Source organism: Canis lupus, chromosome 19 (assembly GCF_011100685.1).
Source record: "Canis lupus familiaris isolate Mischka breed German Shepherd chromosome 19, alternate assembly UU_Cfam_GSD_1.0, whole genome shotgun sequence".
NCBI classification, from domain to species: domain Eukaryota; kingdom Metazoa; phylum Chordata; class Mammalia; order Carnivora; family Canidae; genus Canis; species Canis lupus.
The window spans coordinates 48,092,894-48,107,583 of record NC_049240.1 but is presented as its reverse complement, the minus strand read 5'-3'; the positions used below and the strand labels follow the sequence as shown (position 1 = coordinate 48,107,583).

The window sequence follows — 14,690 nt, the reverse complement described above, 5'->3', positions numbered from 1 at the left end:
GTTTTATGCAAAACGGCCCCGTGAAAATATTCCTTAAGTAAGAGAGAAGTCCAGGGCCAGAAACAGACTTGAAGTGGTTGTGCAGTTTAAACAAATACCACTCAAATCATCTGACTGTTATGGGTAGTAGCATTAAATTAGCGTCTATTTATATCGGGGCATTTTACCTTAAAAGGCCCATGCTTTTTTAGTTCTGATAATATACACAGATAGGCGGCAGGCTACTACTTGTAAATCATATATTTTAATTTTGCTGTAACATTTGCTAGAACCTGCTTTTCTCCCAGATAATTATGACTAGAATGCGATAAGCAAAGGATGGTCAGGATAAATTTGGGAATTTACAGAGGCCTATTTATATAAAGTTTCTCTCGTTTTAAGTAAAATGATGATCAGAGAGATGTTTATCCTGGATCGTGTTTGGTTCTCATTAGTTTTGTTATTGTAAAAATACAATTTTGTAAAAAGCCTGTGTTTAGTTGACTTGCCTGGAGCGTTTTTACCTGTCAGCTGCCCTTCTCTGCCCTCTCACACACTCTATAATGTGGGAGGCAGAAAATTTAAGATCTCTCCTGTTTTTCAAACTCTCCCTAATTTAAAATATGGCAATTTTTGGAAAAGAGCCTTTTATCACCTATGAATCTTCAATCCCAGTGTTACATATTTCCATCTTCGTTGCCACCTTGAGCTCTCGTTACGTCTATGTGTCTTTCTTCAGAAAATGACTACAATTACACTTATGCTGGAGCATAAATGATAAGGAGGAGAGAGATTTACGGAGCGGTAGGGACAGGCCTAAGGAAGGTATGTTTTAGAAGTTTATATAAAACAGTGAAACAGGTGTTTTTTTGTTTGTTTGTTTTTGTTGTTGTTGTTTTTCAAATACCTCCGGGATCCTTGTTTTATAAACTGAGCACTTCAAGTTTTTATATATAGAGTTAGGTTTTTTTTTTTTTTTTTTTTTTTTTTTTTTTTTTTTTTTTTTTTTTTAATATATGCCTGCATAGATTAGCTCCATCGTAGCCACTCCAAGGGGGAAAAAGCGTGAAAATCTGACTGGCCACTAATCATCCAGAGTTACCCGAGGCACAGCAGCTAGCCTGCCTCTTCCTAAATACAAATACTTAGTTGCTTTTGACTCGTATTGAAAAAATAATATCTTTCCCCCTGTTTGTCACTAGAACTGCCACCAGAAGAAAAGCCCTCCGTTTGTCCCAAATAAGCACCTCTGTTTTTCACAGCTTGCAGTAATGCTTAAAGTAAATAAGTTCTTGTGTAGCTAGCACTATTGGATTCATTCAATTGCCTGAACAAAGCTATTGTTTAGCGGTTTACAACAAGCCTTTTCTCTGTTTCCTTTAAAAGAATCTTCCTTGTTCCTGTGGTTGGCATGCTTAGTATAGTAAGCCTTTCTACAGTTTTCAAATGCTAACGATAATTTTCCCCCACAGAAGAAATGAAGGAAGACTATGACACTATGGGGCCTGAAGCCACGATCCAGACCACAGTTAACAATGGTACAGGTAAGTGGTGTCTACTACGCCGAGGTTGTACCTGCCCCATGTCCTGTGGCCCTGGGGGGTGAGGAAGAGAAACACGGCCCAGGCACACGTGTCCCTCCAAGACTTAGCAATTGAGTCAGGCATTCCAAGTCTCCTGTTTTGGTCTCAGATCGGAGTTCCCTTAATTTCATTTTATTTTACTTTATTTTTTTTTAAATTTTCTTCAGCAAGTGTACCTTTCATTCTTAAACCCCTGATTGGCCTGTGAAAGTTGAGAAAACCGAACTGGATGTAGACATTTTTTCAGAGCAGGGGTTAGGCAAATTTTTGGTAGTGATTTTTATTTTAAAAGACTGCATAAATAATCACAAAATTAGAATGTAATAAGCCTCTCCTGGCTACCACTTGATATTAGTCATTGAGAATTCAAATGATATGCTGTAATTTAGACTGTAAATGTTTTTTTCAGGAAGACAAACCAAATTTCCGTGAACATTCCTCACAAAAATTGAACACCTGAGCTCCTTTTTATTCTTTCTGCACTTTTAATTCTTGCTCCCTCCTCTAAATAATGTCTTCCAGGCAGAAGGTTTAGAGCGAGGAGACAATTTCACTTCTTTTTAATGAAGCTCAAAAAATTACAGTAGGAAAGCAGTAAGCAGTGTTATCTTCTACTCTGCTCCTGCTGTGGAGTGGGATTTCAGGACAGTGGTGGCATTCCATGTTCCTCCCCCAAAACTGCACGGCATCTTCCCTCAAAGTCCCGCGTCACCAGTGCAAATGTACATTGACTCACTATGCTTATCTCTCTTTTCCTGGATAAGGCTAATTATTTTTGGTGTTACAAACAATCCTTCACACGGCCAGTACAGATGTTAACCTAGTGCCCCATATCAGGTTATCTCTCCAAACAAAACAAAACAAAACAAAACAAAACAAAACAAATCGCATAGCTATTTCCATGCAACCCACCAATGAGAAAAAAGTCACAGTGTTATGAAGTTTTAGAAATGTGAATAATTCAGATGATAGTCCGATCTCCCTTGTGTTGATACACATCATAATAAACTGCTCATGCTGTGCTTCTATTTAGAAAGTCCTTATTAATAACTTACAAGGCACTAATTCACCTTGTTGGGTGTAAAATAAGAGAAATAATGAACAATTGTAATTTTTCTTTCATTTGAAAATGTCAGTGTAGGGTACAAAGATGAAACTGCGCAATGTGGGATTAGGGAAAAGGTATAGAGTTAGGAAAGATTAATCCTACTTTTCAGGTATAGCTCTGGGGATCACTAGATTGTGACCTTGGGCATGTCAGTTATTCTCTTTGGAACTTAGTTTCCCCACCTGAAAAAGAAATAAGTCACACTAATCGTTTCTTAAGACTATGTCCATGTTTATTAGTCTATGTTGCACCATATAATATAGAAACAAGACAAAATAATTACATGTAAAAGCATAATAATGAAGAAATAGCATAAATTAGATACTTTCTATAATGTCCCAACTCATGGGATCAGAAATGGCTTCATGTTTTTTTTTTTAAGATAAATGTTACATTTCAACTTCAAGCATAAATAAATCATAATTCTTATTAACTTTATTAGGCATTCAGAGTGTCACAAAAGTAATTTATCCCACAACGTGACAATTTGCTAGCGGTTTATACACTTGAAGTCTAAAATGATATTAAATAAAATTTATTTCTGTTCAAAAGATTCAAAAATCAATTCTGAATGTGCTTTCATGTGGCTTTAAGGTCTCTTTTTCTGATACTACTTACTATTGCTTATAGTTGTTCATGTGTAGTCAGTCAACAAATAAATAAGCATTCACTGAGAGTCTTCTGTATACACCATTGGTGCACTTGTGGTGGAAGATGGGCCAGGAAATTTAAGACATGGTTATTATTTAGTTTGGGAGATGAGACTAACAAAGAACAATAAGAGAAATACGTGATAAATATGCAACAAATGGTAGGAACTGTAATTATTTCACATCCCCAAAGTGGGAGAGATGCTATGGGTTGAGTATTCAGAAAAAGCTCCATGACAGAGGTGAAACATAAGCTAAGTATATTTTCAATGAGTATAGAGAAGCGAGGAAGAGCTTTCTAGCAGAGGAATGTGTGAGCCAATGAAGGAAATTGTGAAATCTATTCAGAGGATGGTGAGTAAAGGATTCGCCTGAATCAGAGGGTTCTAGGAGGGAATACATGGGAAATGAAGCTGGACATTTAAGTTGAAGCCAGCTGATGGAGGATGTAAAGCACCAGCTCAAAGAGTTTGTGTCATGTTATACTACCGTGATTTCTGTGGGGGAAAACCAGACTTTGAGAGACCAACTGGAAGTCATTGTAGTTACTCAGGTGTGAAGTGACAAAAAGCTTGTCCTAGGGTGGTGACAGTGATGAAATTAGCAACATGATTTCTTAACAACCAGTCGAATCTCTGGGTGATGGAATCAAAATGGCTTCAGGATTACACGTCTGCATGTTTAGAACATGGCAGTACTTGCTATTTCTAGATAACAAGGCGGATCCAATTTTGAGAAGATCTTGAGCTAGCCTTTAGATACGTATTGTCATATAAAAGTTATATATGGATGTGACTATGAGAAGGCCCATTGGAAATGAGGAAATGAAACACAGGAAGTCAGGGCTGGAGACATAGATTTGAGACTGATGCAAATATATTCCGATAGTATTTAACATCATAGGACCATGGCATTAGCCATTGAGAGTGTATTTATTGAAACAAGTAAAAAGCTGAGGCCAGGGCTCCTGGTGGGTAGGGAGAAAAACCAAACTCATTGAAAGAGAAAAGATTAAGGTAGAAAAAAAATAAACAACTAGAAGGCAAAGAAAGAAAGTTTCAAAAAGTACAGAATGGTCAATTCAATCAAAAGATTCAGATAACTACAGTTGAAAGAATGCTGAACAAATACATTGGGCTTGGTAATTAGGAATTGACAGGTGACCCTCAGTTTATCACTCTGCCCTTTTAGAGAATAAATACATATTTCTTTACAACCACAAGTTGCTGCTTCTTATCCCCCAGAATCTTTTCAATTGCTAAATACACGGGGAATTGAAAGAAGACATCTTTTCTGGTTGAAATTGCTCATTAATGGACCATCTCTTTGTCTCTCCCCAAGTCCTAAAAGATCCAGCTACCAGCTGACCTTCTCTAGCCATCCCCACTTACAATGATTATCTTCTTCCGGTGAATGCTTATTGAACAAAACACCTAACCTTGCCATAAATTCTGTCGTGTGTTGTTAATTAATGTGCTGTCTTTTCCAAATTAGATTGCAAACTCTGAGAGCGTGGATTGTGTCTTAGGCTACTATATTGGCTATAAGAGCGCCCTAATTTTTTTTTAACTTTACCCTTCAATCTTATTTTTTAATTTAAAAAAAACTTCTTGTAATTATTTTTTAATGTACAAGGTTATATTTAGTATTTTAGGCATACAATATAGTGATTCAACAATTCTATACAATACTGAGGGCTCATCAAAATAAGTACACTCTTAATCCGCATCACCTATTTCACCCATCCGACCCCACTTCCTCTCTGGTAACCATCAGCTTGCTCTCTATAATTAGGAGTGCTTTAAAATGAATAGGCTCTCAATATATTTTTAATGAATAAATAGGGAATTAATTTAATATCAAATATCATTTTTCTTTTCTAATCAGAGCAGAACTAACAGACTTTGAAATAGATACATTCTAAACAGCTTAAGCAAATTTTCTGATAAAAAGTGCTGTTATTAATGGGAATAAGTTGTGAAGGAAAGACAAAGCCAATGTCTCTAATACTCCTCTCTGAATATTCAAACACACAGAATTCGCTCCTAACTAAACGTAAGGAAAAGACCTCTGAATTTCCTTCTCAGCTCTACACATCTGCTAAATAGCAAAAATTAATTAAATTCATCTAAATGGAGAGAATAGTCTTTAAGAATGTAAAAGTATCTTCTTGGTATATTCTGCTAAGTTTAAAGCTGCAAGAAGCCGTGGCAAGAGTTTAGTCAAATAGAATCACAGAATTCTAAAATCAAAAGTTAACCTACAAATCAAGTTCTTAATTGTGTTTTGATAGTTGAGGAAACAGTAGTAAAAAATGCCACATACCTAACTTGTGACATATTTGGAAATAAAATCTAAGTTACCTGACATAACCTTTCCCCTCAGAAGGTTTTTCACCGCTCTGAGATGTCCTACTAGAAACTATGCTATCATCTTTGACTCTTACATACTTTATCTAATTAGTCATCAACTACTATCATTTCTACTATCACAAATAGCATATATCACTTTTATTTCTCCCCATCACGTTTTTCACTATCTTGATTTAAATCCTCATCTTTCATTTGAGCTGTTACGATACTTTGTTAACCGGACTCATTTCAATCCCTAATTTCTTTAATTCACTCTTCACGCTAACAAAGTTAGTTACAAGTTGTTTTCCTAGCACTTGGGGCATATGGGTCATTGTAACTCAGTCTCCCACACCACTTCATATCCAACCTCGTATGGTTCTCCACTGCTTTCTGAATGAGTCGGCATTTGAGTTGAGTTGGCATCCTCATGATGTATCTATCTTCTCTTTACTACCCCTTCCTAGTATATACCTCAACTCTGAAAGACTCATTACTATTTATACTCCTTTGCCTTTGCTTATGATTTTCCATCAACCTAAACAGCTACTCATTCTTTTTAGTCTGACAGCACCATACACATTCTTAAAAGCCATCTCCACCAGGAAGTCATCTTCTGCCACTCAAGATTACTCCTCAAGATTCCTTAAAGATCTTCTTATAGAATTTATGAATTTCCTTTCATATTATACTTAGTTGCCTGCAGGTATGTTTCTCCCTGCTAGATTGTAAGCTACTTGAGGACAGAAATGGTATGGGGTTTTGGTCACTTTATCACTATAGATCCTAGAATGGTCTAGGTCACAAAGAGTTTTTAAAGAGATTTAGGGAGTGAATGACAGACAGACACCACCACTTGGGCTTCCTTTCATATTTCCAGGTTGGCATATTTTGATACCTGGTATGCAATTGCCAACCAGACATTTTCATCTCTCATTACTCTAATCTCCCAAATGAGAAAAATTCAATTACATTTGACTGGTCCCCAGCCTTTGTCTTCTCCTCTATTAGTCAGTCCATATTCATCCTTATAACTCTTTTCTCATTGTTTGAATCCCCTTCTTAGAATCTTTAATTGCCTCTTAGTACCCATAGACAAAATTCACATTCTTCGGACCAGTGTTAAGTGCCATCCATTTTATACCAACAGTGTTCCATTCTCATCAGACCAAATCCCTTGGTAATACAAAAAAAGGATCACATGTATGCCAACCTCTGAATCTCTGCCCACGCTGTTCCTTGAGACCCTAATATTTCACTCCCTTTCCTCTGCTTATGTAAACTCTACTCACCCTTCTGTTCCTCAGGGCCAGTTCACATTCCATTTCCTTAATGTGGTCATCCTAAAACACCTCAAACCACGTCAATCTCTTCCTTCTCTGAAATTCCACAGCCCTCAGGTGGACACTGCTAATTTTAGCATGTTGAAGTGTTCCTCTTTATAATGTTTACACCTATTTTACCTAGTTAATTTTGTGAAGACAAGAGATTTCTTGTGCTGTAAAATGGGTGTAGATTATCATGCTAGGATAGCATAGGATTGTTGAGGTAATTAAATAAGTAATATTTATTAGCCTTAGTAAGGGCCCCAAAAATATTTGCTTTAAGAAGGGACTATACCTTCTTTGCCTAAAGGACACAGCACAGTAGTGAACTCACATGGTAGGTGTTATGACAGGTATAATGAATGAATGAGTGAATGAATGAATGAATGAATGAACAGTTGGTGGAGAAAAAATAGTCTCTGAGAAGGGAAGCCACAATAAAGGAAAACATTCCCTGTGAAGGGGATTCATTCCAGTATCTTCAGAGAGTGAAACCAGGATTTAAGTCCCTGAAATCAACTTGTTAAAGGCAAAGAACCACAGTGTTTATCACTATATTTTTTTCTACAACAAAGTTAGATTAGCAGCAGCACAGCAAAGTTGATTTATAGCATGAGGTATTGCAAACCCTGATTTACATCAACAACTTTCTACATTGCATTTAATATTTCTACATTGGTTTTAATGTTTTAAAAATGAAAGAAATTGTATGCTCTACCACAGAAGACAAACAATGTCCTTTTATAAAGGACCTTACGTCTTCCGTATTTTAATCAGATTCAAATTCAGAATAAAATTATTATGTAGAATTTTTAAACAGGGAGGGGGAAAAACATTTTCTAAGAAGATTAGAGAAATGGGAAAACTTAGGGGCATTATAAAGCCTACATGCTAGTAGTAGCAAGGATCTATCATCGGTGCTTGGTGATCATTAGCATTAATGCGGTTCCACGTGCATATCAAGACCCAAATAGGCCCCTGATGTTTTCCTCTTTGAATGTGTGTAAGTTATATTTATTCAGACAATCTAGTACTCTAGTCATAAAAGGCTATTAATAACCACCTGCATCTTTCCTTCCTTTGCTGGGAAAAGAAAAGCACCTTACAACCTTACATCTAGAAACTGGGTCAGGGCAATTTAGGTCTCAGTTCTTAATCTTACAGAACAGAATAAAATTACTGCCCGAGAACTAACTATATTGACTCCAACTATAGTCATTAAACATACTTCCAATCTTTTAAGAATAATATATGAATACTTTTGCACATGGAAGGCAAACGTTGGTTCGGAATGGTTCAGATTAGTCGAGAGTCAGATAAACAACATTTGGATTTTGTCTTTATCAATTACTAGTTCATGAACTTGAGTAAATAAGAATTCATTTCTACATCAGGAAAGTGGAAATAATGATTACCTATGTACAAAGTCCATTGTAGGGATTAAATGGTATATTATTATCACTTTTGAAAGAGAGGGAGAGTGGGGGTGGGGTAGAGGCAGAGGGAGAAGCAGTAAGAGAATCTCTTTTTAAAAATTTAAATCCAATTAATTAACATATAGTGTATTCTTAGTTTCAGAGGTAGAGTTCAGTGATTCATCAGTCTTGTATAATATCCAGTGCTCATAGCATCACATGCTGTCCTCAATGTCCATCACCCAGGTACCTCACCCACCTCCTCCTCCTCAGTTTGTTTCCTATGATTAAGAGTGTCTTATGGAAAAAAAAAAAAAAAAGAGTCTCTTATGGTCTGCCTCCTTCTCTGATATCATCTTGTTTTATTTTTTCCTCCCTTCCCCTATGATTCTCTGTTTTGTTTCTTAAATTCCACATATGAGTGAGGTCATATGATAATTGCCTTTCTCTGATTGACTTATTTGGAATCTGATGTGGGGCTCAATCTCACGACCTTGAGATCATGACCTGAGCTGAAATCAAGAGTTGAATGCTTAACTGACTGAGCCATCCAGGCACCCCAATGATATATTATTTTTAAAGTACCTGGTGTATTGCCTAACATACACTGATGCTGACCCTGATTTGTTTATCTTGCCAGTTTGTATCTACAGGCAAGCTTTAAACCAATTTTATACATTAAGAAATAAATGGATCCTAAACTGTTTCCTCCCTTTACACTGGTTCCTCATTAACTTCTTTTCTAGAAAACAAAAATGCAGTATTTAACAAATTTGTAATGGAAGGACTAACCAGTCAATTTTGAGAGCCTTTGCCAATTAAATTCTTTTGACGTCTTAGAAAACCAACCAGACAAGCTATAGGACAAAGGTCTTTTCACTGCTCCAACAATGCATTTGAGGTTTAAAATATGAATATTGAGAAGGAATTGCTTATTGCTTAGTTTTTTATCTCATTTCATCTCTACCTAGCATCCTTTTTTAAACGTAGAAGAAGATGTAGCGGTAAATACAATGTGTATAATGATGAACTCTGTCAAAGACTTTTCCTTGATCACTGACTAGCATCAGGAATCATATGTTGTTTTTCTTTTGTTCCGAATGACAAACAAATCAGCAAATAATAAAACGTTCATCACTTTACCGAGAAACCTACATTTATTCTTTCCTCTCAGATTAGTAGTGTGTAGAATTTGAACTGAGGCTTGAGAAAGAAACTCTAAAGAAATAGAAGATATAGTTCTTGTCCCTAAGGAATGCAAAATCCTGGAGCACCTGGCTGGCTTAGTCAGGGTTGTACGTTTGAGCACCACCTTGGGTGAAGATTATTTAATAATAAAATCTTCAGAAAAATTGTAATGACATGAAGGTAAAATTTACAATAAATTTTAAATTTATTTTAATAAATTATAATTTAAAAATTAATAGCTTAATTAGCTATTCAGATCAATAGTCACTTAAGGTGACCCTACTAAGTTTAAGGCATTTTGTATTTGAAAAATACAATGAACAGTCACCGTCATTTAGGACTTACCTTCAATTGGGTAAATAAAATGGTAATAAGAATAAGGTGAATAAGAAATGTGTGTAAAATGTTTAGCACAATGTTAGACATAATAAATGTTCAGTTGTTGCTAGCCATCACCATCATTATTATTAACATTATAACAATATATGGATGAAGATGTTTTATTTGAAATACAAGCTCTGTTGGTTCAAGTGGAAGGTGTTTGATATTGCAGAGGGCTCTTGACAGTGTAGGGTGAAATATTGGAGACGTGAGGTAGAGCAGCACCTTAAGAGACTGCAAATTTCATAGAAGATTTTCTTTAGGAAAAAGGCTTGTTAAATATGGCTCTATGCAAAAGTGAGGCATAGAGAAAGCTGAAAATGTAAAAGGAGACTGGGTAAAAGATGGAATAAGTTATCAGTAGTTGTGAGGAAGTAGCTTTAGAGAGTAGCCTTGGCTGCAGGCGGAAGTTACATCTTTCTTAGAATAAGATCAAAAGAAAAAGGAGGAACGATTATAGAGATTTGGGGTGAATTTAAGGTAGTTCAGGGAATTCGTGTCATATGTGTTGCCCTCTTTGAAGTGAGTAGGAAAGGAGATGATCGGTTGACAGAAAGGAAAGGGAGTAGGGTTGGAATCTTGAAGAATGGAAACCTAGAGTAATTGCCGTGGACAATATGTGGAGATTCAGTTACCATCACAAAAGAATATCCGATTTGGATAACGTAGACTAAACAAGTGTTACAAGTATTTACATTTCTTTAGCCATCTTTGATACTCCAGGAGCAAAGAAACTGGGCTGGATTTTCGTTGGGCTAGGTGAGAATGACACAAAAATAAGGGACAAGGACGGAAAAGACTTCAAAGCTCTGAGGTGAACTGAGGCAGGTAAAACCAGAGCAGGTGAAATGGCCGGGAAGGGCCGGGTTATCGCAACGAAGCACCTGCCTCAGTGGGATGAAGACCTGCATGGTGGGGAAGGGCAGAAGGTTGAAACAGAGAGTGGAAGTTTCAAGCTCTAGTTTGCAGAGCTGGACTCATGCCCGGTTCAGCCGAGTACCCAAGTGTGGCTGTCCCTGTTGCTAGAGAGACTCAAAGCCCCGGAAGCCAGGATCCTGCCTGGACTCTCTGTTGAGCCATGAAGTTTCCCAGAATTATAGCATTGGCAGCCTGGGGTAAACACAACCATGGGATAAGTGTCATCTTACTTGAGCTCTGCAAGTAGTGTCCGAAAACATGGTGGCAAAAACCAATGACCGAGGCTTCAAAGAATGGCAGGTACAAACTGGACGGTGTTTGAGGGTAGAGATTAGGTTTGCTTTTCTCCAAAGTCCCTCTCAGTGGGATGAAGACCTGCATGGTGGGGAAGGGCAGAAGGTTGAAACAGAGAGTGGAAGTTTCAAGCTCTAGTTTGCAGAGCTGGACTCATGCCCGGTTCAGCCGAGTACCCAAGTGTGGCTGTCCCTGTTGCTAGAGAGACTCAAAGCCCCGGAAGCCAGGATCCTGCCTGGACTCTCTGTTGAGCCATGAAGTTTCCCAGAATTATAGCATTGGCAGCCTGGGGTAAACACAACCATGGGATAAGTGTCATCTTACTTGAGCTCTGCAAGTAGTGTCCGAAAACATGGTGGCAAAAACCAATGACCGAGGCTTCAAAGAATGGCAGGTACAAACTGGACGGTGTTTGAGGGTAGAGATTAGGTTTGCTTTTCTCCAAAGTCCCTCTCAGTGGGCGCGGTGTTCATACCAGCTTGGTGGTTGACAAACGGGTTGTTTTGTTGAATTGATGAATAAATGAGCAAACAAATAAAAGCTGAGCAAATTAATAACTTAGGAACATTGGTTTGGAACAGTCGTGTGAATTGAGGAGTATGTGGACCTCTTTGCTCTGTGAGCTTAGACGGATGAAAGCAGGAGTGGCTGTGCTGGAAAGGCCTGTGAGGGATGGAGTATTATGACAGGGTGACACAGTTTCATCTAATCTGAAGAAGTGGAACGCATGTAGGAGGATATCATTAAGCATGTGGGGGGATAAACAAGTAATATGTGGAATGGGAAAGCAAAATGAACCATGAATAAAGGGTGGTGGTTTTTTTTTTTTCTTTCTTTCTTTTTTTTTTTTTTTTTGATCTCTAGTTCCAAGTTAAGTTTGAGACATTTTTTCCTTACTAGCACCATCATAGTTAATAAAAATTCACCTTTGCAAAGTTGTTTCATAAAGTTATTCCATACTGAGTGCCCTTAGAAACACGGCTAAGTAAGAAATATCTAAAAGAGGAAAACACAACCCTTAATTATTAAATGGAAATTATAAAAAGCATCTCGAGTAGAGAATTTGAAGGACTTTTATGTTCTCACTTTACCCTGATAGGCTTGGATGTGGACCACACAGTGAAAAAAATGAAGAGCAGGAACATGAAAGGAAAAACTGAGAAAAAAAAAAAAAGCTTAAAATTCCATATTTTATTTATACTGAAGTGAGCATTTACCATCGCTTTCCTCATCCTAACTTATGGTGTTATAATGTTGTTGTTTAGAACTATTTATAATGTCAGCAATCTTGTCAGCATCTAGGACCTATTCAAATCATGTCAAATCAGGCATAATGAAAAACTGAAAAGATGGGGTTCTTTCTCTTTCTCTCTCTCACTCTCTCATATTGAGTCACTATGATACAGTGGAAAGAGTAGTGGGTTAAGAGTCAGGATATATGAATTCTCCGTCGAGCTTTTCCAGAAATTATTTGTCTAACTTTGTATGAATCATAAACCTCAGTGTACCTTCGTTGTATCATCTGTTAAATGAGGACATTAGAGTAGAAATGTTGAACTCCACCCCACCCTACCCTTGCTTCTAATGAATTTTTACTGGGAAGCCTGAACAAAGACAACAAAGCACCGGCTGAGCTAGTTGGCACGGGAGGGGGAGGTCGTGCCTCATGGTATTATACCCAGGGCCCTGTGTTTGTCAGAGCTTTGACTTTGGTTTAATGTTCTGCTGTTGTCATTTTGCACTGGGCCCGCTGGGCCCCACTGTAGCCCGTCCTGCTTATAGCTCACAGAATGCATTAGGATAATAGCAGCGTAGAAGCGAGATTGGGAGAGCATGGGATCAGGGATTTATCACCTGAAGTACCACAGAGAAATGCCAAGCATGTCCAGGCTTACCAGATTCTTCTGAGGTGTCTCCAGAGCAATTGGAAGCCTCTAGATCTAGATTGAAAATCTTGCCTGAGCAGGAAACACCATGGTTTGAGGTATAACTCCCTTAAATTGATGATATTAATGATAAGGTTAGGAGGCTAGCAAGTGGTTTGGCCTCTTTAAATACAGATTCAGTGTATCACATCATTAGCATAGAAGAAAGTGGGGAAAAGAGTAAAACTGTTTCTGTACCATTATTATCCTCTTGGTTTAATACCTTCCAATTCCTCTTACTAGGCTTACACGGAATTTAAATTTAAATTTTTTATTATTTGTATTATTTTTAAAATCTTGTTTTAATTATTTATTTAAGTAATCTCTACTCCGAACGCAGGGCTTGAACTCACGACCCTGAGATCAAGAGTCACATGCTCCACTGAGCGAGCCAGCCAGGCGCCCTTAAAGTAAATTTTTTTAATTAGCTAGGATTCCTATATGGGTAACAGAAGCCACACAAGTTTGATCGTAAGAGTTGATCTCAGCAAGAGTTGAGTGGATATATAGTGTTAATCAATTGTGCAAGATCAGTTTATCAGATAATTGAGTACCTAAGTACTCAACAGGGAGAGAATCATACTGTTACAAAGCATGCCGTTTTCTTCTTGTTTATACTGTCACTTTCTTATATGTTGGAAGAGTTTTGTCATCCAGTCAGATAGGTCATGTAAGTCATCATTTAAAAATTTCTAGTTAACTCCATACAATAAGCTTATTAAAAAAAAAAAAAAAAGCTAGGGAAAGAGGTTTTGAAGAGAGGAAAGCGGCTGGAGCTCTTGGCAGGTGAGACACAGACTATAATCAGTGTATACCAAGAAGAGCCTATCACTTCCTGGCTAATGAAGGCTGCAGTTTTATTAGCTTTGCTTGCGATTAGGGGCAGCTATCTCCACTTCACAGCGAGGGTTCCCATAAGAAATAACTGATATCCCAAGCTTCTTGAGTGTCTCCTTCATTCATTCAACAAATGTGTAATAAGCACTGTTTTCCTTGTGATGTTGTCCGTGGTTTCTAGTCGCCTCCAAAATCTTAACCTGTGTGTATGTTTCCTCCATCAGAAAGCTGTGTTGCTTTGAGTTTTTAAATGGAAAGAATGTATACGAAACTCCTTAGGCCTAGCCAGTGAATAAGAGTAGATGGGTTAGGGCAATTAATTAATTGAAAGCATGGAAATTATGAAATTTCAGGAACACCCCAGAAAGCATATACTAGCTCATTTTACAGATGAAGATACTGAGATTAAAAATCCTAAGTAGGATGGGATCCCTGGGTGGCACAGCGGTTTGGCGCCTGCCTTTGGCCCGGGGCGTGATCCTGGAGACCCGGGATCGAATCCCACATCGGGCTCCCAGTGCATGGAGCCTGCTTCTCCCTCTGCCTGTGTCTCTGCCTCTCTGTCTCTCTCTGTGTGACTATCATGAATAAATAAATAAAATCTTTAAAAAAAAAATCCTAAGTAGGGATCCCTGAGTGGCTCAGCAGTTTAGCGCCTGCCTTCAGCCCAGGGCATGATCCTGGAGTCCCAGGATCGAGTCCCGTGTCGGGTTCCCGGCATGGAGCCTGCTTCTCC

The 14,690-nt window shown here is 37.8% G+C and overlaps 1 protein-coding gene across 4 annotated transcripts in view; it reads left to right on the top strand.

Annotated features, from left to right (window-relative positions):
- ZEB2 (zinc finger E-box binding homeobox 2) overlaps positions 1–14,690 on the top strand; it is a 138,089-nt gene that overhangs the window by 94,849 nt on the left and 28,550 nt on the right. For all 4 annotated transcript variants that reach the window (XM_038565130.1, XM_038565133.1, XM_038565132.1 and 1 more), the window contains one exon: positions 1,452–1,523. In XM_038565130.1, the coding sequence (XP_038421058.1) occupies positions 1,452–1,523 (72 nt within the window). The remainder of the gene's footprint in view (positions 1–1,451; positions 1,524–14,690) is intronic.